The sequence below is a fragment of the Lonchura striata genome, chromosome 2, assembly GCF_050655825.1.
Source record: "Lonchura striata isolate lonStrDom1 chromosome 2, ASM5065582v1, whole genome shotgun sequence".
NCBI classification, from domain to species: domain Eukaryota; kingdom Metazoa; phylum Chordata; class Aves; order Passeriformes; family Estrildidae; genus Lonchura; species Lonchura striata.
This window is the reverse complement of record NC_140704.1, coordinates 128,350,201-128,376,706: the sequence shown is the minus strand read 5'-3', so window position 1 is coordinate 128,376,706 and position 26,506 is coordinate 128,350,201. Positions and strand designations below refer to the sequence as shown.

The window sequence follows — 26,506 nt, the reverse complement described above, 5'->3', positions numbered from 1 at the left end:
AAGGGTCAAAGTGAGCCTTTGTTCATGCTGGCTGCTCACACTCCTGCTAGGCAGGGTGGCTACACAACTATGAATTTCATGATTTTGAAAATTAAATGGGGTTAAAAAAAAGGCAGGGAAGAATTCATGGAAATTCATAACCCAGTGAGAAAACCAAAGGAAAGGCAAAAGATGAAAAATGCTCAACAGTCTAAGCTCAGGTTATTGCTCTTGTGCCCCAGGGCAGCACTGCATATTACAGCCTGGATGGGAAGAACGTAGGAGTTCAGTGAGCCCAAATACTTGCTTCTTGCTTCAAGAGCTAGTTTTTGAATCCAAAGGATGATTTACAGGTCCTTGTTCTTAATAGGAAAAACTGTTTTAATTGGGATGACCCTAAAAATTTTTCTGATAAATGAGAAATGGCCAACACTTACTGTTAATCGCTTCCATCCAAGAAGCCTTGCTATCCACACTAAAATTGTGTAAAACAATGGCCATGAGTTTAAGTATGGCTTTGTTCATCACTGGGGAAGAGGTGATCATCTGGTTTTGCTTCTTGCCGGCATTATTTTAAAAGTTATTTGTATGTGACGTTTGATTTTGTCTGTTTTTTTTAACAGATCTAGCTCTTAAAAGTTTTCTGTGGATTATTTTGAGAGCAATCATCTTTCTCTAAACAAGGTTCAGGAACAGTGGTATATATATTTATAGCTCTGTCCCTTCCTAACTAGCTTATCCATGATTATCCCTCTCACAAAGGTAAAATGCTTGTCACCATGGAGTTTTTTTGTGCCGTGGAAAATCTCACATATTTATCATTTCAAGGAATGAAAGATCCTTTGGAAGAGGAATGGTTCTTCTTGCTGGAGTAATACTTTCTTTTCACACAGGCCACTCCTCCGGTGAACATTCCAGGGTCAGCAAAATTCACTCCCAATGGCAGTAGCTTTAGCATCTCTTGGCAGTCGCCTCCAGTTACCTTCACCGGCATTCCAGTAAGTGCACACCAAAAAAGGAAAGAAGGGGCTAAAAAGATTTTTTTAGATCTTTTTGCTTTGTTTCACAGTGTGTAATCATGGAAGTAAATGTGACATAGCATATACCAAAAGGAAACAAATTAAACATGTGCTGGAGTTTGCCAGCATGGCCGTTTTTAACATTTTCGTAACTGTCTTTATCAGTGCAGTTAGGTTCTTTTTTCATCAGTGTCTACAAGCAGACAATTGAATCTATAGTATCTATAGTATCTACATTTTTTAAACTATATCTTTACAAAAGAACATTCTGGTAGGTGCAGAGCTTGGCACTATGTGCTTCTTTTTTGTGCCACTAAGAGATTTCTTAAAAAACTAGATGGAAAATCAGCCTGGTGATTATTTTGCTAACAGGCCAGTTGGATTCAGGCAGTGGGGCTGTTGCCTAAATGAACTCTGAAGATGAAGCATTTTTGAAAGGCAACTGAAAGAAACAATTAAATGAAATGCAAAGTTCCATTTTAGGAGGCTACAAGTATGTTGCCCCTACTAATAGCAGGAAAATGTTGTTTTATACAGAAAATATGTTCAGTATCTATTGCATTTTGTTATTAATACATATTGCAGTTTGATAGCTTTTTAATGAGGATGTATTCAATGGAAATTCAACACTGACCTTTCTTCAAAAAGCTGGCATACAAGGCCTAATTCTATCAATAGAGATGCTAAAATCCTAAGCCATCAACAAGACTGCGGAAATGTGATATTTGCTTAAACACAGAATTGCAATGATTGTAAACGTGTAGAACACCACAGTGTAGGTGTGGTACTCTGCGGGAAGTGCAAAACCTTCATGAAGAGTTGCAAGGGATTCAGCTTGTAGTGTCTGATGTGGGGACTGCTGAAAGTAAATGCAAATCACTGTTTATGAGTAATGGGAAATCTTCTCCATTATGAATATAAATATTGATGTAAATATAATATACAAATTAATATAAGTAAATATTAATGTAAAGTATCCTCATTTTATTGGGAAACACTGCTTTCATTATAAACTGATATTCTCTAATCATAAACCTTTTTTGATATCATAACATCTCATTTAATATTACACTTTATGAATTTATTAATTTTTAAGGTGTGTTATATAAGGCACATTGCTCATCCAAAGAGCCATATAGCTTTTTTTCTCCTGACAGTGAATATTAGACAAGGCAATAAGAGATACTATTTCCCTCCCTTCTCCTCACCAAGTGAATCTCCAAAGCTTCTTACTGTCAACCTTTGGCAAATCTTGGAGATTTTCTGCAAAGGCTGTGGCACCCAGCAGAGCTGATAAAAATGAAAGTGACTGAATCAATTACACTGCACTCTGCCAAATGAATATTTATTAAATTCCATCAAGGAACAACTAACAGTGAAAGGCATCATGCTGGCAGCAATTTCAACAAGAGTGCCTTGACAGAGTGTGCTATCCACAAAGTTCCCTGAGAATTTGATTTCCCAACAATGGGGTTGATACGGAGTAATTATGAAACTCGATCCTTTTGTGAAGTAGAAGAAACTGGTGCCAGGAGCATTGGGAATCTAAAAATGCAATTAGTCACATTGTAAATCAGACACTTAAGAGGGCAGGATTAGACACGTATGTGTCAAGTTTACTTGTTCAGACAACAACGCTGATCTGTGGCTGTAGAGTGGAGAGTTCTCAATAGAATTTAAGAAATGCTAAATCACTTTCTGAGAATTCGATGGAGATGGCAATGATTTAAGTACAATTTGAAAGTAATCCCAATACAAAAACCTGGGGAAGCAGTGATGCAGAATTATAAACTGCTCAGGGAACCGTTTGAATTGCCATTATAGCTCTAACAACATTTATAAGACTGTTTAACAAAGAAAAGAATAATAATAAGAAAAAATATTCCAGGTTTACACACATTTGACTACTTTGTCATCAGTGTGATCATTTATGAATTACAAAGTTTTGCCTGCAGTGAAAAATTATCTGCAGTGAGGGTGCAAATGCAAATTTGTGTTAAATACCTGTATATTAAATTAAAGTTTTATTTCTGCTTCAAAGTAAATTAGATATTGCTTTACAAAATCAGGGGTCTGGCAATTCCCACCCTTAAAATGACTGTAGGTACTTCACCTACATTCAGATTTCCTTCTTCTCTGATGGAATTTATTTATGGCCAGACTATGTGACAGAGCCAGTATAACTCATAAACTCACACAATTGTCCCTGAGATGCGACACAAATTTGTAGCACCCAAGAGAACCTCAGAGAGTAAGTCCAAACCATTACTTTTTGCCTCACCCTTAATACTTAAGCAAGCAATTTTCTAAAAAGGCTTTGGAATACTTTTCTTGCCTGGACAAATCACTGAACAGGAAAAGATTAGGTACGGATTTGAAAATGTGCATAGGTCTACATATTTTCAGTATAGTTTCCTTTCATGTTTATTTTTTGACACATACTGTTTCCCCCTTTCACTCCTGTGGACATTGAATTTCAATTACATTGAGCACTTCCTGGTTTCTGTCCTGGGAACTGGGGTGTTCAAACACCAGGAGTTGCATTAAGTCCTTATTTTCAGAAAGTCTTTAGCCGAGCAGCACTGAAAGGTCTTTGTGAATATGGGTGTATTTACCAGCAAGTAACTGAGCACTTCAAAACAACCTATTCATGCTGCTGGATCAGTTGGGCTCAGTATGTGGCTGCTCTAGGCTCAGGGGTATTCACAACATCTAAACACAGGCATTTATTTAGATGTCTTGTAGTCATAAGGGAGGAGAAGTGGCCTCTTGGTCTGTTCATCCTGGAGGAGACTGAGTGGGAGGCCTCATTGCAGTCTACAGCTTCCTTGTGAGGGGAAGAGGAGGGGCAGGTACTGATCTCTACTTTGTGGTGACCAAGGACAGGACCCAAGGGAATGGGCTGAAGTTGTGTCAGAGGAGGTTTAGGTTGGATATTAGAAAAAGATTCTTCCCCCAAAGGGTGTTTGGGCACTGGAACAGGCTCCCCAGGGAAGTGGTCACAGCACCAGCTGGCAGAGTTCCAGAAGTGTTTGGACAGTGCTGACAGGTACATGGTGTGACTCTTGGGGATGTTCTGTGCAGGGCCAGGAGTTGGACTCGATGATCCTTGTGGGTGCCCTCCAACTCAGGTTATTCTGTGGTTCTGTAATTAGGGGAGCCTCCAAAGCCATTTGTGCTCTGAATCTTGCATAAGCTAGATTCCAAGGCAGATAGGAAATACACTTTTTCATACAATTTTTCTAAAATAATTTTGCAGGTAAAAGGTTGAATGTTGGAACAGTTATGAGCCATTGTGAGGTTTTCTTTGCATGAAGCAAAAATGACAGACTGATTGTTCTACCAGTTGAGGCTGAATTAGGAGAATAAAGCAGCCACACCCCAGGGGTGCATGAGGAGAGTGAGTTAAATGATGCAAATGGGATGAGCCATGGTGAAGTCCATATGTCTTGGTACTGGAGGACTTAACATAATGACTGTGTACTTCCACTTCTACGTAATGTATGGTAAAAGTCTTCCTGAATGTCAGTATGATCTCCACTGTCTGATACTAACTTATATCTGCCTGCTATAAGACTCAAAAAATTGAACAGGCAAGATCTTTGATAATCTGGTGTTTACAGATGGCAAATCTTCTCTCAAACCACAGTTCCCCCCAGGAGTTGTAACTGGAAACTCCAGGTCCTTGTTTCAAACAGTGTTATTTCACTCTGCATTAGGCAGCTCTTCAGACATGAAAAGCCTCCAAGGGCAAGGATTGCCTTCTCAGGGCTTGCTCTTAATCTGCTCTTACTGTTTCCTATAGAAAGCAGCTGACTGCTATTGTTTAGACCTGCTACAAAGCCTATCAAAATACACTAAAGCTCAGCTTCAGTGCTGTGTAGCTCCCTTGGTGTGCCAGTCTGTGGAACCATCGTGCAGAGACCCTCCCAGGAGAATGAGAGGGAGGAGTCTGCATGCTGCAGTTAATGCTCCAGCCTGATCTCTGTTTGGAAGTAAGCAAGATAATTGCTTATAACATAGGGGGCCATTTGAGTACTCTTCTGTTCAATGACAAGCAGCTGATATATTGAGTGTCACTTACTAGTGGTAGACATTGAATAATTTCTGGTTTTTAAAATGTTTCTGAGCCCTATCACAATGACTGGAGATCTCTGGTTACTGGTAATGACTGGAAGACAGTACAGTGTCTGGTAAATGCCAAATACTACAAAAGTGCTATTGCTTTGCATTTTATCTCCAGTGTTTCAATCATTCTTAGGTAAAACAAGGGAAGTGGTTGATAAAAATTTGGAAAAAAATAGCAGAGAACAAGCTGCCCTTAGTATTCTGGAGCGATAGAACAAAAGGAGCTAATGTGATCTTTGGATGTACAAAACATGGTAAGGCTGGCAGAGAGAGAAGAAATTTCTTCCCAGATTTGCGAGTATATTTTGTATATCAGTAATGGTCTAAGTTTGTTCAGCATGTGAGCCACATACGCAGTTAAATCAAACATTTCTCTTGCTACTAGCCAAGAGTAAAATTTGAAAGAGTGTCTGCACTCAATTACATGCATTAGTTTTTTGCTACTATGGAGTAGCTTTCAAATAGACTTTGTATCAAAAATCAAAGCACATACAGTAATTCTCTTCAATTGAGGTCAGTCAGTTCCCTCTCTTCCAGATATTGTAAAACTTGAAAAGGGCAGGAGGGAAAAGTCATAACAGTGCAGAGAACTATGACCATATCTGCAGTACCTGGCAGCAGGAGGCTGACTGTGCGCTAGATGCTACATTCAATGTACAAGAAAAAAAAGAGTGTTCAGAATTTTTTTTCTGGTATTTTAGATATAAAGTGGTTGTGGCCTTCACACAGGAGCAAAATAAGACCACAGTAAAATAATTTAGGTATTATTTAAGGCCAAGCTTTATGCCATGTGATCACTTGAATGATGTTGCCAAGCCCTATGTTCATGCAGGAGACTTCTTTGGAAAGTCTTAGAAGACCAAACAACACCCTTCCCTTGGAAATGTTCACAAAGAAGACACTGAGAAGGTTTACTGTGTGGAGTAAGGAGATACATCTTGTTAGCAGCTTTGGTCAGAAGAGCTGCATTGGGCTCCCTGCCTGTTAAACCTCGAGGGGCCCCACTGTGAGTGCTCTTCAAAACACCCTCTTCTCCAAGGGTGTCTCTCCACAAAGAGTGCCAAGTGACAGACAGGAGCAACAAGTGAAATCCTTTTATTTCATGGGAGATTATTGGTATTGATCTCAGCACAGGACAGAGTTTATTTTTCCAGTTACTTTCTTTGGTTAAATAGGAGAAGGTTTTCATAAGAGCTATTCAGAGTTTATAAATGCGAATGAATGTGTTTCTTCTTGTTTCCAAAACCTGCTGTGATGCTCATCTGTATTTTGGATTGCTCTAGGAGGATGACTGGAAATACAGGAAAACAAAGAAGCTAATGTAATATACCTTATGCTAAATAAACTTTTCATTTAATTACATTTGTATGTTATATAGTCACCTTTCCTGGGTATCCTTGCCACCGTGCAGCATAATTTGCATTTTCTTGGAAAAAGTATTTATACTGCATTCACATGTGTATGTTCTTCATAAGCAGCTTTTTTGTCTGTATTGACAGGTCTCACCAACCCATAATCGTCCTGCAGGGAGTGGAGAGCAGAAACAGTCCCACACAGTTCTTTCATCACCGCCTAGAGTAGCATTTGGCTTGAGGTATGGGACCATTAGCTCCTGCTGACACTACAGCCTCACAACCAGGAGAGTATTTAGTGATTAAGTTGTCAGTGGCCAGAGAATCAGAAAAAGCCCACTGCCAACCCTGATTGCATTTGTCAGGCAGTCTTGCTAGAGCTCTTCAAAGTAAATGTTCAGAAGCTATTTTTCTTTTCACTACCATCAAAGGTAAAGTTCAGCTGCACTGTCTGGCTCTGCACTTTTCCCTGAAAGGCTGGACTGTCTTATGTGTTTATCACCATTCAGTCAGAATGGCATTTGGCTTCAATTGAACTATAAGAAATGCTGTCTTAAAATAAATTAGATTAAGGCAGAGCTTTTTATGCCTTGTCTTCCTAGGCATAAGCTGAATTCATTACCACTAAATTTAATTGATATTTGACCAGAATCTACTTTAAAGTGTTCAAAAATCAGACTGTAATGCTACATTTCTTACAGTAAAGAAACTCATTATTTCTCATAGTCCTAAAGGTGACTGTACTCTAAAATGAGGCAAAAAGAAGATTCCATTCTTTTAATTTTCTTCATGACTCTCATATCATTGCATATGCTACAAACCAAACTTGGGATCTTCCCAATTTATGGATTCTGCCCATTCATTAATGTTCAGTAACCAGAAAATATGTGGGTATACAAGAAAGGAATCACATGTGTGCCATGCAACATGTAAAACAGGTATTAAACATTTCTGTTGGTACAGTTACTTTATTTAAAGATTCTGGGACAGATGGCATTGCAATAGTTAACATTGGATTGCTTGGTGAACCACTGCTCCTCAGATTTGCTGTCTTGCTGTGTGTTGAATATAAAAAAATCCATTTTAATAGTTATTTGAATAATTTTCTAAACTTGTGATGTTTCAAGTGTGGTTGAAAGATAGCAAAACAGGACAATTATTACAGCTTTAAAAGCAACTGCTGTCCACCTTGCTGACTTTGGGGGCCACAGAGAAGGTGCTGTGAGTGAGAGCAATGGTTAAAACTTCCCACTCACACAGCAAGGTTAGGAGCTGGTAGCTTTTCTCCGCTTTGGCATGGCTGATGCCTGTTCATGGTCAAGGTCTGCTGCTCTGATCTATTCCAAATATTTTACCACAGCTCTGCAGCACTTCAGCCTGACATGGCCTAGCCTGTATTGTGGAGCAGCTATGACTGCCTGTTACAGCTTGGCACTTCATGTGGCTAAAGTCTCAAGTCAGGGCAGTGTGTTCCTGGGATCATCCTAGGAGCAGAGGAGCAGGCTCAGCAGCTGCTGCAGAAGCTGAGAAGCTGTGGAAGCCAGGTGAGGAGAAGGCCTGGTCCCTGAGAGTGATGCAGTCATGGCCATACATGTGTCTGTCACTTCATCAGCTCCCAGCTGAAAAGAAAACAACCCAAATCCCATGAAAGGCCAAGGGCTCTCTGCCTCCTGCACACAATTGAGTTTGTTGTCCTGGTCTTAGGGTGAAAAGCTAAACTACTAAAGCATCTCATTAATGAGCCTCCCTTTCTCTCTGACAGGAAGCCTAGAGGGGAGGGGAAAAAGTGTCGTAAAGTCTATGGGATGGAGAACAGAGACATGTGGTGCACTGCCTGCCGATGGAAGAAGGCCTGCCAAAGGTTCATCGACTAACGATTGAAATTATGCAGAGGATTTGAGGGGGGGAGGACAACAGCAGAAGCAGATTGCTGCAGCTGCACTGTATCACTTCCCATTTTCCCCTCCACTGATGTGGTTTTGGGAGTTTTGGTTTTTTGGGGTGGTTTTTCTTTGGGATTTTGGTTTTTTTTTTAAGAGCTTTGTATTTCAAAATGAAGCACTTGTAGCCAAGGAGAAGCACTAATTAAAACCTGTGTGGAGCAATAGAGCAAAAAAAAGAAAAAAAAAAAAGAAAAAAAGGCAAAACAAAGACCACACAAATTCTGTCTCAGTAAGTGTGGAAACCAGAGCAGCTATTAGTGTTCTTATGTAAAAGAAAGGAAAGTGTTAATTATTTTGCTAACTCTGTGAGCTGCTTGCTCCCTAGGATCATTTTTAACCATTTCAGTCTTTCTGCTGTGAACATCTGTATTTGCTAAACTGAACAATTTTTCTTTTCCTGAAACGAAGATCTCTTTTTGAAAGCTTTCTAATAAACACTTCACAGTTGTATAAGCTACAGTTTTCTCAACAAAAGCTGTACTAAGACTGGAGACTGCTAAATAATTCTCCTGATACAAATGATCATGATTATATTTTTGAAAAGGGCATGTGGGAAAGCATTGGGATTTTCATTTGATTGTTTATAGGAGAAAAGCAAAGCTGATTTTGCCAGAAGGACAAGCAGCACTCCTGGAAGTTTTTTAAAAGAGGCACAGACCAGTGGAGTGGAACAAAGTAATTTAAGTACCAAATTGGATTTTGATCCTCTAGAGGAAGAAAAGCAGCAATGGCAACTCACCAGCAGATACTGTCACGAGAAGTCTGAGGGAAGAAATACAGTGATGCTTGATTGAAACCCACAAGGATATAAGGGGGCTCCAGTAGCTTTTCTTATTACTCTCTCCTTTCTGAGGGGGGATGAACAGTTGGACCAGCACAGCTGTTGCTGCAGGAGGCCTGTGAAGAACTGGTAAATGCAGCCACTAGGATTATCTGTAATATCTAATTCAGGGAAATGATCCAGCCCAGCAGTTCTGCTTTTGCTTCCTTTTCTCTTATTTCAGAGATTGTTGTTAAGATAATGGTTCATTCAGTTTTTCTTTTAAAGTTACTAAGATTTCTTTGATACAAAAAAATGGTAGAAAAAAGAAAATACTCTCTTTACACAACATCATTTCAGAAAAAGTACAACAGCAAAGGAGCAACATATTTGTGGTAAAAGACCATTTCTTAACTCATTTTGATACATGAATTAATGAGTTTCTCTATTTGCAGTACTTGGATTGTTTTGGGTATTTCAGTTTCTCTGTCCATTAGGAAGTATACACTGGAATGTGGCAGGCTGGTGTTCTGTGTCCACTTATATCAAATTACTGTTAATTAATGATTATTTCAATGCAAAAATAAAGGAAGGATTTACTAGGAAATGAATGTATATGGCGAAATTATACTTGCCTGTTAAAGAAAACGAAACACTTAAAAAAATCAAAGGCACAGAAGCAAAACTTTGTCTATTAATAGAGGCTGAAGGGCCACAAATGCCTGTGTTATTTTTTTCAGAACATTTGAACCAATTGAAATTAGACCAAATCTTTTTCTATTTTTTTTAATTGTCTAAGCTGGCTCATTCTCATAAGAGGACTTTTAAGTATCTAACCAGCTTTCTAAAATCTGGTCCAAAGTTCACATGATAGCTTTATTAAGTGTGCAGCACTGCTTGTGTCTGTGTAAAAGCACAAAATAACAATGCAGTTGTTTGGATACACTGTGGATTCCATAGGTTAGCAGTGAAAAGAAGAATCCATAATAGGAGTTACTGAAGGTTATCATCTGATTTTCTGTGAACAAGTTAATTGGGCAATCAGGTGCCTAATTTGAGCATGCTATTTCTGCAGTTATTTACAAAATGTGTAATTTACATGCACAAGAGGCAAGATACGCTTGCATGCATGCAGTTACTTGATTTTTTGCCCAACTGTGTTCTCTGAGTCACAAAAAAAAAAAAAATACTCTGAAATCCATTAAGACCGTGAGATATATACACATATGAGTGTGTACGAGTATTTTTGTATTTGTGTGTGTATATACATGTAAAGCTATATATATTATATAGTTTTATATGTGTATATAAAATCTGAAATTAACAGGGAAGAGAAAGATTGTTTTCTTTACAAATAGGAAAAAAAGACACTAAGGGTTAGTGGACATACTGACCTGTATTATCTTCTTTCCTCTTAGTAAAACATGGATTTTCTTTACAAGTTGTATTTTTTTTCAATTTCCACAGTTAAATACCTCATAGTAATTCACAGACATTTCATCTTCAAACACTGGGCTTGCTGATGGTGTACTTAGATAAAACTTTAAAAATTTGGGATTTTCCCAAGATATTCCTGCAAATTTATTCCCCGCATTTTAAAAGCTCTCCAAGAATATAAAGCATTCCATAATTCGACTGTTGTTGGACTAACAGTTTTTTCCTATATATTTGTTGTTCACCTCCTTTTTGCTTTGGAGGATTTTTTGAAAATAATGTATCAGATTGTATATTGTTTCTATAACGTCATGGCATTGTGAGCAATTTTCCCAAGGGCACTTTATGAATTATTATAATAAGATTATTCTTTAAAAACTTCTGCACAGAAGAATGGTTTTGTTGCCAGACCAGATTGCCCTCTGGTACAAATTGAATATGGATAAAAGACTAAAGCCACAAACCATCAAAACTGGAGGTTTTGATAAACAGAAGGTATTGATAAATCCTGCCAGGACCAAGCTAAATTACCAGTATTTTTACTCAACCTTTAATCAGTGTTTTATATTAAATCAGCTTTGGATCTTACAGCTATGGCATTTAATTCATAGTAGGCACTTGTGGAGGTGCCGTGTGTGAAGCAAGGCCAGCGATAGCGCGACAGCCCAGAGCGTTCTGCAGTCACTCTGTGCTGTGAGCTCTGATCAACTCTTGTTGCACGAGCAGTTCAGCACCTGCCAAGATCCCCTTTGTGACCCCTCACACAGCCAGCAAGAGCAGAAGTGCCAGCTAAGCCTTCCTTCTGCTGGCAGTACTGATCGGAATCTGGAGCAATCGCTTCCATCGTTCAGTCTCTTGATTCTGTGTTGCATTAGGCAGTGTCGTTGTCCTCCTGACACCTTATTTATCTGACACTTCTGCACTGACCAGTCCAAAATAGTCAGATTTCTTTGTTCTCCTGAGGAGGAGCTAGCCTGAGTGCTGTGGCATTTATTGTCATCACTACCTGCCAGTTCCAGGTTTTGGTTTCTCTGTGGGAGGTAGGTCATTGTCTCAGACCCCCCCAGAGAAGTCAGAAGGAATGTCTTAAACACATCATGCAGTGTCTGTGTGCTACAGGGAATTGGATGGGGGTTCATCTATGTCAAGAATCAGAACTTGATATAAAAATGTAAGGATCTGTTTTATTGTTAATAGTATTGACATTGGTAACAGAAATTGCCAGCATCAGTATCAGAGTGGAGATCAACCATGCTCATGCCAAATATTTTTATTTAGGAGTTTCCTTGTTAAAACAAAGCTATTTCCCATTTCCCTATTCACCCCATCCCCCAAAAGATCTGGAAAACGAGATAATTTTAGAAGTGGGAAATTTTAACGGCAATTTTTAATACTGACTGTGCTGCAGCTGCTCCTCTATGAAGCTATTGAACATTAAAACTCAAATCATCTTAGTTGATAAAAGAGTTTCCACACAAAACAATGTGCCTGATTCTCTAGTGCCTTGCACAAACACAACAGGATATACAAGATGCAAAGTGAGTAAAACTTCTTCTATTCCAGTTTGCAAGTTTACACTTTTAACCAATACCAGTCATCACCTAACACATACCTGTTGGCAGGTCAGCCCTGCTTGTGTGAGTAAGCTGAGCAGAATGCCTGTCTGTCAGATAAGTTTTCCCAAATCCTTAGCTTGGTATGAATGTTAGCTATCTAATTATCTACAAGTTCCTTGCAGCCATTGGCTATCTTTATTGCTTCTCCCTTTTTTTTTTCACAATAATGACTAGATAGGCAGCACAACAGGCAGCTTTAGCCAAAAGCTCTTATAGAACCTGCACGATAGATTCCAGCACCATGCAATGTCCCAGATGTTCTTGGCAATAATTTCATTTTGTCATTCATTCTGATCCAGTACATTGGGATGGCTCTTATTGCTTGTTGTGGCCTGGGACCAGCTAAAATGGCCCTGTTGAGAATCCAGGACAATCGCTCTAAGTGTCGCACTTCAAAGTGATTTCTTTCTTGTGCTGCCTGTAAATGTGTTGGAACATGATCTCGGAAGCAGGACATGGAATTAGAGGCTTGCTAGCCATTTGCAGAGATGTTGGAGGTTGCCAGTGAGGCTTGCTTCCTTCTATTGATTCAAAGTTAGAGGCATCTGCTGGAGAAAGTTGTGCTGCGCCTTTTCTTAGAAATATTTTGATATAGAAACATTTGTAAAGCCTCATCTTGATCCACTATTTATATTTTATTCAATCTTCCTGTGAGGTGGTAGCACTGGAACTGAGAGCAGTATGGAGTTTGGGCTTTAATCTGCATTTGTCAGGTTTTTCTAGTACATAACCAGGCAGGTATAAGGTATCATAGTGTAGATTTTATTCTAATACAAGTTCAGCAGAGATTTATGGCACCTTTGTGAAATACCCAGATGGAAGTCATGGACAGAAATTAAGCTGAGCATTTAAATACACTCTCTGTCTTCTAGATGGGAGCTCCATATGGAGCTGGAAAATCTTGACAGCCAGTGTACACTGCCCACTTGAACTGCTCTTTCCATCTCAGGCTACAGTGCTTTCACATTGACCCTGCTCTCAGTTCTACCCAAATGTGGGATTTAAGGACATGTGTGTCTCCACTTGCAAATTTTTGAGCTTATTCCTTAATACAGAAAGCACTCATCATGTTCTTTGTGCTTCACACAGACCATTTGTAACAGCAATGCAGAAGGACTCTGGGAACAGGGAAATCAGCCTGTTTCAGGTGGCAGCAGCCAGAAGAAAGTACAGGCTGCTCTGGTGTTGGCTCAGCTTCACAGCAAGAATTTGTTCAGCTGATTAAATAGAAGAGAATAGAGAAATTTAGTAACGAGCTGGCGTTTTGCTGGTTTTTGACGCATCTTAACACCTAGAATTTACTCCTTCTGTATTTGAATCTGAATGTGAGATCTCTCATACATCCTTGAGGGAAATTAATTTAGCAATATAAATGCTCTTTCAGCATTAAATCTGGATTCTTTATGTAACTAAAATCTAAAGATGGGTTTGAACTTTATAAAATGTTTGATTGTTGGTATTTACTGCTTGCTAATCCTCTTAGAGATTCAGGTTTGATTCTGGAGTCCTTAACATAATATTTGATACCCAGCATCAATTAATAGATGATTTAATGACAATGGCCAGATAAACAAAAGTTACTAAAATATTTGTAAAAAGCAGTTTCTGGAAGATATGGAAAAAGAAAACAGTTGAAACAGATTTCCTCAGGGAACGTGAGAGGGCTGTGAAAGCAGAATGCAAGTTTGTTTGAATGGAAGATGTCTAAGAAAAATATTTTTTTTTCTATTTTTAGGCAAAATGAAAGGAGCAATATGTCACTACTTGAATTATTAAAATTAGAACGAAGTACTAATTGATGAACATGATCTTACTTAATGCTGTAGCTTAGGAAGTTCCAAATACAAAAAAAAAAAAGTTACATAAAAATACAAAAAATTAGCTTAAATCATAGCCTAATTATAATGTAAATTTATATATTTGTGTAAATCTTTTCAGGTTCTAGTGTAAATATAAGGGCTTCTTGTCTACAAAGTTGCTTGGTCAAAACATGCTTTGTCTGTAATTGAATTACTTCTTACCAAATTATTGCAGCAAGCAAAAAAGCAGTATGTCAGCATGATATCCTGGGGAGTTGTGTACTGCACTTTGCAAAGGGCTAGTTCTATATGAAATTAAAAGAAAACATGTCATCACATATTTTTTGTCATGTCTGCAAAGGTATCAGCTTCAGTAAACCCAAGGTTTTGAATTGGGCTGTCTAGGATTTTTGCAAATTCTCAATTTTGCTTTATTTTAACACAGAAAAATCCTATTTGATCCATAATAATATTTTCCTATCAATTATTTTTCCTGTGTCCAGGCACTCTGTCTTGCAACTTCCCAAATGTGTACAGTGAAGTGAATAAAAATCATCATCTTCAGTATTAGGAGCCACAAATGTAAATAGCATTTACATGGTATCAGAATTTTTAGTATCAGTGTTTAAGTGTAGTAATTAATTCTTAAAGTGATGCCAACAATCTTTCAGGGAAGGGGAGCACATAGTCTGTAAATTAAGAAGTGCAACTGCACAGACATAGAACTGCTGGTATTGCAAGAATAATATGTAGGCTTAGGTTTATCAGAGCACTCGAGTATGTGTTTACCTCCACCTGTGGAGTTTGTTGATGAGACTCCTCGTGCTCCTAAAGTTTGGCACACATTTTTGAGCTCTTCTGAAATCAGGTCTTGGCAAGAGCAGATACTCCTATAGCTTTGTCTGAAATATGCACTTTGTGGGACAATCTACCTTTTCCTGGTTTTATGCAATTTATCTTGTGTTTAGAAGACCAGACAAATTTACAGAATTTTTTTATTATGGCATTTTGTATTGCATAAGGGAAGGTGAAAAAGAGACAAGTTCAGCTGTACATTTCAGCACGTGAAAGCATTGGTTAAGTTTGTAAAAGGTGTGTGTTTGACATCAAGCTCAAAGAAACCTACTTGAGCTCACTGAAAAAAAAATACATGATAAGCAAGTCACATTAAATAAATTTCTCATGTTCCATCTGTATTTCCTGTACACTCAACACTCCTCTGGGCAACAGGTGGCATGGGAGCTATGAGTATGCAAGGAAATAAATGAGTTTACCTAAAAACTTTGGGAATACTATGTTTTTAAGCCACAAATTATGTTGCCTATATGTAATTTTTAGTGTTAGAAGAAAATAGACAGTAGCCTTATTAACCAGGTGCAATACTTAAAAAGGGCTAAATTAGGGAAACAAGTGATGTGTTTGTACATCACTGCAAGCATGCGCTCTCTGAAAATGAACTTTTATAGCACGGGGATCTTAATACCTCTCTGAAATTATTATGTTGGTATAATTTTATAACTGCTTATTATACATTATGAAACAGGATTGGGAATTCCTAAAAACCAAAAGGAGGAGGAAGAAATTGTAAATCACATAGACTAGTGGTATGTTGTTTTCCATGACAAAAGTATACTAAAACACCTTTACAAAGCCATACAAATTCTGGATTATTGAAAGAAAAAACCAACCTACTCCCCTTGGTTTCAGAGGTAGTTTAGTCTGAAATTTCCTGTGATTTGTCTGTTGCATTTTCTTAAAGTTTTGTGGGTTTTTTGTATTCTGATGGTGAAAACATTCCTAAATTTACCAGTATTTGGCTTGAATGGTATCATTTTTAAAAAAGCTTTTAAAATTGAGTTCTTCGTGATACTGTGTAGTCTGAATGAGATCATGCAACATGATCTGCTCCAGCTTAAGTAGAGAGTTCATATAAGCAGAAGAATACAGGAAAATACTGCATTGAGCATTCATTGTTCAGTCATGAGAAAGATCTGAACAATCAAACTAAAAGCTGCACTCACATATTTCTTCTCTCCATCTGCACACTGCAGGGTTGATGGAATACAGGCTGCCACGTGTATCTGGCTATCTCACCCCTGTTCAGGGATTTTTTTTTTTTTGCTGATAAATAATGAAATACATATCAAAGAGATCTTCCTATCTCTCTTACTGTTTTTGTCTTGTGCTCTGAGTCCAGAATTAACTGAAAGACAGAAATAATCAGGTCTGTTGAACAGAGACTAGTTTGATTCTTTCCCTGTTTGACAGACTTCTAACAAGGGGCCAAAGTACTAATGCAGAGACATTTGTCAATAGGGGCTTGAGCCAGTCAGACAAGACCTGAAAAAAATTGCTCGCAATTGGATCCCAGCAGGAGGAAACTAGTCTTAAGCAATCAATTACAGAAATTCTGTGGTTGATTTTTGGTGTTTTGGGTCTTTTTTTTGTGAATTCCAAGTCTGGTAAAATGCAGATCACATTGTAAGAAGCTGAGCCCTCAAAACAATACAGGTTTTCTCAGAAGAGTTCAGTTATTCCCATGAATAGCTTCATTGGCCAGGGCTGTTCACACAGGTAATGGTTGTAGAACAAGGGCATGTGGGTTTTCCTCTGTGTACTTCCCACTGGGATTGGGAGTGTGAAATTTTGAGTCTCCCTTTCTGAGGGCTTGAGAATTGTGCATTCAGCTTTGTGAGAGGGATGGATACAGTGGATACCTCTGCACGTGTGCAGGGCTCTTGGAAGAGTTTCTAGTAATACCAAAGTGGCAGTACTCTGGATGTGTTACCTAGTGACAGATTAAAGAGCTGTTAGGCTGGAGGTATTCAGCCTGTAATCTGTTCTACTGATGCCAGCCCCAGGGAGAAGAAGGTTTCTCAGTATGGGATCCAGGATAGCCAGCCCAATTTGAAAGGGGTCCACACCACCATAGTCCCTGTGCTGTTGGCTCAAGTGCTGCCTTTGCTGTGTCCAGCTAGAGGGAGGTTGCTTATCCACGTGCATTCATTACATGTTCATAGTACAGAACACATTTTTGAGGAGAAAGAATCTCTTTTACAGCTATAGTTTTGAAGTTCCAGAAAGTTGCTGAATGAGTCACAGCATTGTCAGACTTTGAATCAGGCATGGTGGTTTCCCTCCTTCCAGAGCCATGCTGCAGCTCCTGTGGCAGGTCTCACAGAGCCCTGGAACCTCAACCGAGTTTATCCCAAACATTTGCTGGGACCCAGCACTGAGCCCTAAACCAAGTTGGACCCCCAAGTAAAGGAGGCTCTTTCCAGCTCTTTCCCAACTCTTAGACTACCTAAGTTAGTGTTTAATTAGTAGGCCTTTGTAAGGGAACATTGCCCCATCGCTTGCCTCTGGCATTTCAAATCCACTGCTGCATTTGCAAGGAGCCAGACATTATCTTGCTCAGTCATGGAGTTTGGGAATATTATTTTAGATTTAGACTTCTGCATCCTGCCTCAGGCTGCAGTTCTACAGCAGGTTAAGGTGACATAAGCTTGTGCTGCTATTGGAAAAGCTTTCCCTACCCTCAGCAGAGGCATTTCTAGAGAGAAGTTTCCTGAGTTATGCTGGCTCGAGCCAGTCATGTTAGTGTAGGTCTGTATAAAATGCTAGATAGCTTATGGCCTGCTGGGTCTGTGCCCCTGCTCTTCCATGGGGCAGGCATGGTAATGCTGCCTTTATCCCACCCTGTATTGTCTGGAGCCTCATTAAGGATCTCAACTTGCACATACCCCTACAGCATTAAACTCAGGAGAGCTCCACCTATGGCTGGTGGCATTGATTTTGGTATAAAATTAAATATAGGGGGGAACAGAGAGGAATTAGATCAATATCTGTACATGCAATGAGTCTTAAGACTTAACTGCGCCATGATTTTGCTAAGCAGATATTGGAGGAATTAAGGGATGTGAAAAACAACCTTAACTGGATCTTGTTCCTCCCTGGAGCCAGTCTGGAATTATTCACAAATAATAAATAATCTTAGGCCCTACAAGGTTCATTAAGGGTCTGGGAAGTCATGACCTCTGCAAATCTCTGGGCTACAGAGAACCAGGGTATACTTCTTACCCAGACATGGTAACAACTAGGAACGATCCTCAGCTGCTTTGCTAGTGCAGATTTTTTGCCTCTTTTTATTACAGCTTCAGTTTAGTAGCGATGAGAATGCTGGGCAAGATGTAAAGGATCATCAGGTAACTTCTTCAAAGAGGACCATCAGCATCAGTTGCACTGTGGGTTTTTTTAACTGTCTGAAAAAGCAGCTCTTGTCACTTGCTATTCATATTGTGTCATATGTCTATTTCTATCATAGAAGGGGGTGAATTTAGCACAGGGTAAGCAGCTGTAGGAAACTAAAAACCCAATTGCCTAGTTTTTATGAGTAGAGGATTTCTAAAACATTCTGCTTGCAGAAGACTGCAGTATTTATATCCACACATGCTTTTTTTTCTTGCTTCAGTCACAAAAGAGAAATACCTGCCTGCATACATTGTTCTTCCTTTGTTTCTTATCAAATCTTTTTTCAGATAGTATAAAGTTTAAGGTTTTTTTTAAAAAAACATTTTTTCTGAATGATGATTTTTAGAACCAGAGCATTTCCTCTTTCACTTCAGTGTAAAATTACGGAGCTTTAATTTGTTATGCATCGCACTTTATATATTTTTTTCACTTTTTGGGCCACGTATTTTTGATACACAGAACAGTAAAGATTTTATTAATCTAGTTTTAACTTGAAATTAACCATTAAACTAAGATGTTTTTATACAAATGGAAGTTCCCTAAAATACAGAAAATAATCTGTTTGGGTCAGAGACATTTTTAATGATACATTGAGAAATATTATAGCTTCTGAAATTATTTATCATTTGGTAAATTCAATACATTAAAGGATATCATGGTTTAAAGTGGGATGTGAATGAGAAGACAAAAAGTTCTAGACAGTAGATTTCCTTATATGCAAAGCCTGCATTAGTTTAATTGATAAGGGTTTAAAAAAATAGCCTAATCTAGTTTGAATAAGTGCAAACCTGATTAATAAGCAAGTTTAAAATGCCAGGAGCTCATAGAAATGTGGAAATTCTTTTAAGTAAAGCACCCAGGAGCCGTTTCTCACCATGCTGTGCAGTGCTGTGCAGTGGGCAGCCTGCAAAGCCCTTGGGCTCTGCAGGCAGAGAACTGTGCTGGTACAAGACAGCAGCAGAAGCTGTAGGAAAGTACAAATTTTCCTGCTTTAAACAGCTGTACTCCCAACTTGCATCATCTTCCCTTTGGTTTTGGTGTTAAGCTTACAGCACTCACAGTATTGCACGTAGTTTGTCATAACTTGTAGATACCAGTTTCATCATTTTGAACAAAGAACAGCTACTCTGCCCCAGCACAGAATCCTTTTAATCTTATGGAGCATGCTGCAAAATAAAGACCTTTTTGACTTTTACTTTGTCCAAATCTTTATTCCAAATCACACAAAGAAAAGTGGGGAAAATAAGGCACATGGCAGTAAAGAGGAAAGAGAGAGACAGCGATGCTCATTTCCTTCCCAGGGGGAATCATTGCTGGGCTCCTCTCTCCCAGGCTGAGCATGTGTGTGCATGGACCATGCACAGCTTGGAAGTCATGTAAAATCCATCCTTGCAAAAGCTCTTATTTGGCCACCTCCCAGAGACCCCAGTTCCTTTTCAGAGGGTTCCAAACATTCTGCTCATTTCTACATCCATAAGTAAAAGCTACCTGCTGCTCCAATAGCCTGGGTGTAGTTTCCCATTGGACTGCAAATGTATCACCTTGCCATTTTTAATCAAGCTGCAGTTCTTCCTGCAAAAGATGGGCATGGTCCAGGTATTTGTGCATGCTGCAAAGCTGTTGTGTCCTTCCAGGAACCACCAGGAGTTCCTGGAGCGAGGTGAGCACACTGCCAGTGGTGTGCAAGCCTTGTGCTTAACATCAGTGGTACCTGTGCTGAAGAGATGTCACCTGTCCATCCCACCACAGAAATGAGGGCTGTACAGCATAGCTCAGCTCTTGGAATTATGGGGCAAAGCTTAAGCTTAAAACTTTTATGGTAAGCACAGGGTGTCTGAAAACTCAGTCCATGTTGGGCTGAGAACAAGAGCAGTGACAAGCCCTGTCCAAGGTCATGTTTTGTCAGGCAACACAAATAGCAGCTCTGTGGCCCAACTGGTTGCTGTAATTCCATGCATGTTTGAAGGAAGGCTTATAAGAGAAGACTTGCAGGTGCTATTCCGTAGCAGTCTGGTTTGATTCTGCCCTCTGGGGGCAGCCTATGGGCTGGCACAGCACATTTAGATAAAGGGTTTCCACTAACAGTGACTTAGGCATGGCAAAAAAATGTTTCTTGTAAGAAGCAGGTACTTTTCTCATTCTTACAACATTAAAAACACATAACAAAATGCCACCGTACAGAACTTTGTCAAATTCTCACAGTCCCTTGTAGTACCAGCAGCTGGGGAGAACTCAAGAATTCAGAGGACCTTGGCCATAACTCATCAAAAGCTTCTGCAGTCTGTTGCCACTGAAAATCATTTAGTGCTGGATCAAAGCCCTCCATACTTGGGCCCTGCAAAATTCCTCTGAGAATTTTGCTGTTATTTCATTTAAAAAAAAAAAAAAAAAAAAAAGTTAAAATCTTTGTGTCAGCATATGAGTCAATTCTGCCTGCTGAATCAAGAGTACTTCCAATGGACTTCAGATATCTTGGGAATTACTCTCAGTACAAGTCAGGACACTCCAAACATTTAAGTTGTCTTTCTTAAATTAAAAACACTTGCAAAAATAGCAATATGCATATTAATGCCTAAAAGTGGATGAAAGTAATTGAGTTAAGGTACTGAGAAGTATCTGCTTGCACCTGAAACTTTAAAGAAAGACTACTGAATTTGTGATTTGTAAACATGAGCTCCTGAGTTTTATCAACACACTAAACCAGCTTTGTACAGAGTAATTTTATGAAAATCGAGAACGTTTGTTTTTTGCTCAAATTGCTCAAGTAGTTCAGGTAATGAATAATTTGTTTCTGATCAATGCATTTTAGAATGAGCAAATCTTATCCTCTTGCACTTCTAATATTGATTGTTTGTATGGAAAAAAAAACTTTACTACTTTTCCATTTCCCAGTGAATGATCAGTTCACTAAGCAATAGGCAGTGTTTCTTGACTTAAGACTGCAAAATATGCTTAGATAATTTTGCTCTCCTCCATATGAATCTGGTTATATGAGATTCTTACCCTTTTCTAGTTTCAGAAATGCTTTTTGCAATTTCCATAGATACAGTTGAATAAAAGTTGCAAGGAAGAATCTAAGTCAAATGCTAAGTAAAAATACACTACATGAAACAAACATGAAGATAAAGTATCATGAGAAAAGTCAACCTATCGCTGAATTAAATATTTATAGAACACATTGATTAGCAGAGAGTACCGATCTATGTTAAAATTACATTTAGGAACAGACCACTGTGTTTTAGTGTCACAAGTGACAAAGGAATTTTTCTTCAGAAAAAGTGCAAACCAAAAAAATCCATTAAACTAGATCATTTAGACCAAGATTTTCTCAATTTGAGCCCATCCTGCCTGTTACATTACTGTTGTATGTTCAGGAATGCTCAGGACAACAGACATTCTTCATGGGAAGCAGCTAGGTTCCAAAGTGTCAACTAAATAAAAGGAAAATGAGCAAACTCATAGGATTTTCTCAATACTAGCTCAGCTATTGCAAAAAATGGACCAAAAAAAAAAAAAACCCAAACCAGCAAAAAAGCGCTACTCACTACTGAACTAGAATTTCAGCAGTTTAAAAAAAAACATGTTTTGATCTAGTTCACACACCATAGCTAAACCCAGGTTTCTGTTGGTTTGCTTGTTTGTCTTTTGGGGTTTTTACTTCTTAACAACCCTGAAAGCAGGGTCTGTCATTACTGAGATGACCATGGTTGAATAGGAATCTCTTGAAATTTTAAAATACATTATTAGAGAAACAGCAGACTTAAAATGAAAAACTACTTAAAATTATCTCAAAAAAGCAAAAAGAGTTAAATCTCTATTTGGGAAATGCCATTCAGCTCCCATTAACTCCCAAGCTGTGTGTTTAACTGAGACTCTGTAGCTTTGTAAGCTCACATTTTTGTTAAAGGCAGATGATGATTAAACTACATAGCAAAGGACCTCCCTTTGGTCTTTGCAAATGAATGTATACATACAAGCTATGCATTTTCCCACAGCTGCATACTGTATCTTGAATCACTTCAACCTTTCCCCGAGCTTAGAAACCCCCAAACTTCAGGAGCTGAAGGTGTTCCCACCTCCTTTGGCAGATATTTGTCTCCTGTCTTGTTTTTGCTCTCCAAAAACCGTGGTGCAGGACAAAGCAATGCTGAGCTGCACAGCCCCAGGAGCAGAGTGCTGGGGGCCTGTGGCCGGGTCAAGGGCCTGGCACGCTCCAGTCTGGGCTCCCAGCGTGGCCAAACCGAGCTGCGGTGTCTGAGCTGCCTCTGCCAGAGCTGCTCAGCATCCCGGCCCCCGGCTCAGCATCCCGGGCGCCGGGCGGGCGAGCGGGGCCGGCAGCTGCTCTGCCGCACACAGGAGCAGCTCGCAGCCGCACAGCCAGCTGTGCCAACGAGAGCCGCTGCCTTGGGCTTGCAGAGGCCATCCTCCCCTCGGGACAGCCTTTCCAGCCATCCCGGGTTCCTTCTGCCCATCCCTTCCCCACAGTGGCTCCGCAGGGGCTGTTCTCGCTGCCGAGACCTGCTGCCCCAGGTGATGCCGCGCCCAAAGCGCTCAGCCCTTCCTCCTGATCACTGCGGGATTCAGGGCTGGGGTGTGCAAGGGACAGAGGATCAGAGCTCGGGTTTAGTGGAGCTGCTGCTGGAAGGGGGCAGGAAAGATGGCAAATGGATGTCTTGTTCTTGTAGCTGGTGTAATTGAATATGGGAAGAAGTTACTACATGCAACATTTCTTACTTAAATTTTGAGTTGTCGCTGTAATATACATCAGCCCAGTCTACTCAATGAAGTGTGTTTCTTATGCTTTATCCTACAGGAAGAAAGACCAAAAAAGTAGAAGTAATAAGAATATCCTTGCTTTAGACTAAAGCAAGCATGGACTTAACAACAAAGATTTTGTTTATATGCAAACTGTTTAGATATTTCATACCAGTACGAAGGCAGTCATAGTCTTATGTATCCAGAGATTTGCACTCATCTAGGTTATGTTAATTAAAACCATTTTTTGTGGTATATATTTGTATTTGAGGGGCCAAGTCTTTAATTTTATATTCTTTACAAGAATTAGTGTGGCAATTAAGTTTTTCCATTTACTGAGCTACCTGCCCATGCTATTTGTTTATTTGTATAAAGAATATTTCCAATACTTCAGAGGTTTTTGGGTGGTTGTTTTCAAAGGGAACCTGCCCCAGAGGGTTCCACAGGATTGTCCAGCATGAGTGGGAGGCTCTCTGGAGCAGCAGATCACCCTTACCAGGACATGGCCGGTCACTGCAACAAATACACATGGATTCACTTCCCTGCAATCTGCAACTGCCCTGTGGGCCTGGGGTAGCTCCAGCTGCAGTCCCTCAAATCAAAGCTCTGACTGACCCTGACAGTCCTTTGCTGTCACTTACTATCACAAAGTTAACTTTTTACAACGAGGAAGCGCTTCCAACTCTGGCACTGATGGAAATACTGAATACTTTTAATATATATATATATATATATATATATATTTGGAAAGTATTTGAACAGTGTTTTGTCTTTTTTTATACAACTTTTAGCCAAATAGAAAAATTCTGATTATTACTTCTGTGGATACCTGTCCACCTGTAAATAAACTTATATATTCAGGTACATGAACCTGAAGAAAAAAATAATAAAGACTGTTCAGGGGCTATGCGCTTTGCTAGCTCCTGCTTCCTTTGTACATAAGAGATAACTGTTTAAATGTTGGGTGGGTTTTTTTTTTTTAATTTACTTGTTCCTCTAAAGAAAGAAGAAAAAAACTTTTGACTTTGTTTTCTCTTTTCTGAGTTAATACAAAGATTTTCTAACTTTTTACTGCAGAAATGGATAAATACCTGGTGCTAAGTGAATGTGAGTCAAACTGGCCATAGCAGACACACCAGTTAGAATGCACTTTTCCTGTGGCACACAATGTATTTTCTCAGAAGGGACCTTCAAAGAACTGTCAGATGTTTACATTTCTTCTTGTTGCCCCAAATAGTTTTGAATATTCAAATAACTTCCAAAAATAAAATCATGGTCCATTACTGATGTGACAAATCCTTACATTTAAGTATCTACAACAGCTTTGTACAAATACCATTTTAGAGATAGTTGAAATATTGGGCTTTCATACTTTGTAATGCTTTGATGTGACAATAAATATGCTGTTGCTATCTAGTCTAACCTCATTGTAGACCTGTAACTCCCTGTTTCTGGTTATGTCATGAATTGCACTGGCTTGAATTCAGCCAAATACCGACTGTTCAGCTGAAATATTCCGACTGTTATGATGTCCACAAAACATTAATTAAATGCACTTGTATCTGACTACCATGGAGTATGTCAAATTATTGATGTAATAAATCCCTTGTGTATAACTTTCGTTAGTTGTTTATGTGAACTTCAGTTCTTTCACAGCCATGAATGCCTGTGCATCAACCAAGGACCAGCTGGAGTCAGTCAGTGATAACCTTTGCATCGACTTTGTTACAGCCAGGGCTGGTTTCCTTCCCTTTCATCAGAGGGATGATGTTTACACACTGTGAGCTAAGACACACAGGACAGGGATGTTGAATTCTAAGTTTTGCCGCTGTCAATTTGAAGTTCAGCCTTTAGCTGGTGACTGTGCTTTCCCACTTCCAGGCTCACGCTGCTCCTCCCGATGCATTCTGCAACAAACACTTCCCCTGTCCTGCTCCTGCCTGGCAGCCTCCCTGTGCACAGCAAGGAGCAATCCTGATAGCAAAGGGTTGTTTGGCCAGGATATGCCTTCGCCATGGTAAAGCTGATGAAGCTACTGCTTGAAACTTGCAAGCTGGAGAGGCATCCCTGAAAAAAGGAGTAGTTTCTTGAAAAAGAGAGTAGTTTCTTGGAGAAAGAAAAAAAAAAAAAAAGGTATAATCTAATACAATTTCTGTCCAAATTCTTGACTCTCCTTCCAGCTTTGTTAGGTTATATTTAGATTTTTCCTTTGGCTAATGCGTTCCTACCTACTGCTGCAATGCCAAGTCCAGTATAAATAGCAAGGCTATTAAACTTAATGAGTGGTTTAATCACTCTTCTTATGCTCGCATTTTCCTCCCTTCAAGCAGCACCTCCTCACCACACACGTGCGCGCTCGGTCACCTCCAGCAAAGGAAACCCTGAACAAACCTGTTCTCCGAGCCAGAGGCGGAGCGGCTCTGGCCAAAGGGCCCCGCCCCGCTGCCCGACGAGAGGCCCCGGGGCCGGTCCCGGTGCCGGTCCCGGGGCCGGTCCCGGTGCCGGTGCCGGTGCCGGTCCCGGTGCCGGTGCCGCTCCCGGTGCCGGGGCCGGTCCCACCGTCCCTCGCACTGATCCCGCCCTGATCCCGCCCATCCCGGCTCCTGCCGCTGCTGAGCAGCAGCAGCTGCCTGCACGGCCCCGCTCCTGCCCGCAGGCACTCAGAGCTGTCGGACGTGGAGCATTAGAGTGGGGAATCCTGTGGCTGATTCCTGTAGGTATAAAAAGGAGAGGATTTGAAGTCGTATAATTACCAAAGAAGCATTTAAGTGATATTTCAGACTAAAATCCACTAATTAAATACCACTTTAAGAGATAAAAATCTCTGCTGTAATTGATTTTTCTGAAGACAGATGGGCTGTCTTCAGAATTAGAGTTCTCATCATATTTTCTACATTAAAGGGATTCAATTTCAGACCAAAATTCAATACCTATGCATCCCTCTCTCCACTCCTGCACAGGTTTTTTCTCTTTTTGATCCAGTTCTGCACTAGCTTAGGTGCATTTGGTTCACAAATACTTTCACAACCTCATGTACTTCCCAGAGAAAATTTTGAGACAGAATGGTTCAGTCTCTACCTGCACCAGTAACTTCCTCTAACCTAATTTCTTGTCATAAAATAATTCACTAGATTCAAATTTAGACTTCTAATAATCTTAGCTGCAAGAAAACAATTTCTGTTTCAGTGACCTGTGCATTTTGTACTTTGCATGCTGCCATCATCCTGCTTTATGCTACTACATTTGAGACCTGTTCTCCAAGTGTGGCCTTACAGAATCATTATGTTATAGTACTACTTCTGATGTGAGGTCTCAATGGAAATCTGCTGCACCAGAAGCAACTTTTTAGCAATGCAAATATTGCTTAGAGAACAATAATATTATTTTGGTGCCCTTAACTGAACATATTATTTTCCAGTATATTTGCTTAAACTGCCAACTTTTTTCTCCCTCTCCCACACACTCATTTC

The 26,506-nt window shown here is 39.6% G+C and overlaps 1 protein-coding gene across 2 annotated transcripts in view; it reads left to right on the top strand.

The window, feature by feature from the left end:
- Positions 1-24,602, top strand: part of ZNF704 (zinc finger protein 704) — a 105,353-nt gene extending 80,751 nt beyond the window's left edge. The window contains exons 7-9 of one of the 2 annotated variants that reach the window (XM_021550571.3): positions 873-977; positions 6,626-6,720; positions 8,241-24,602. In XM_021550571.3, the coding sequence (XP_021406246.2) occupies positions 873-977; positions 6,626-6,720; positions 8,241-8,352 (312 nt within the window). In that variant the 3' untranslated portion in view covers positions 8,353-24,602. The remainder of the gene's footprint in view (positions 1-872; positions 978-6,625; positions 6,721-8,240) is intronic. The other variant, XM_085572284.1, reaches the window with a different exon arrangement.
- Positions 24,603-26,506: the final 1,904 nt, after the last annotated feature.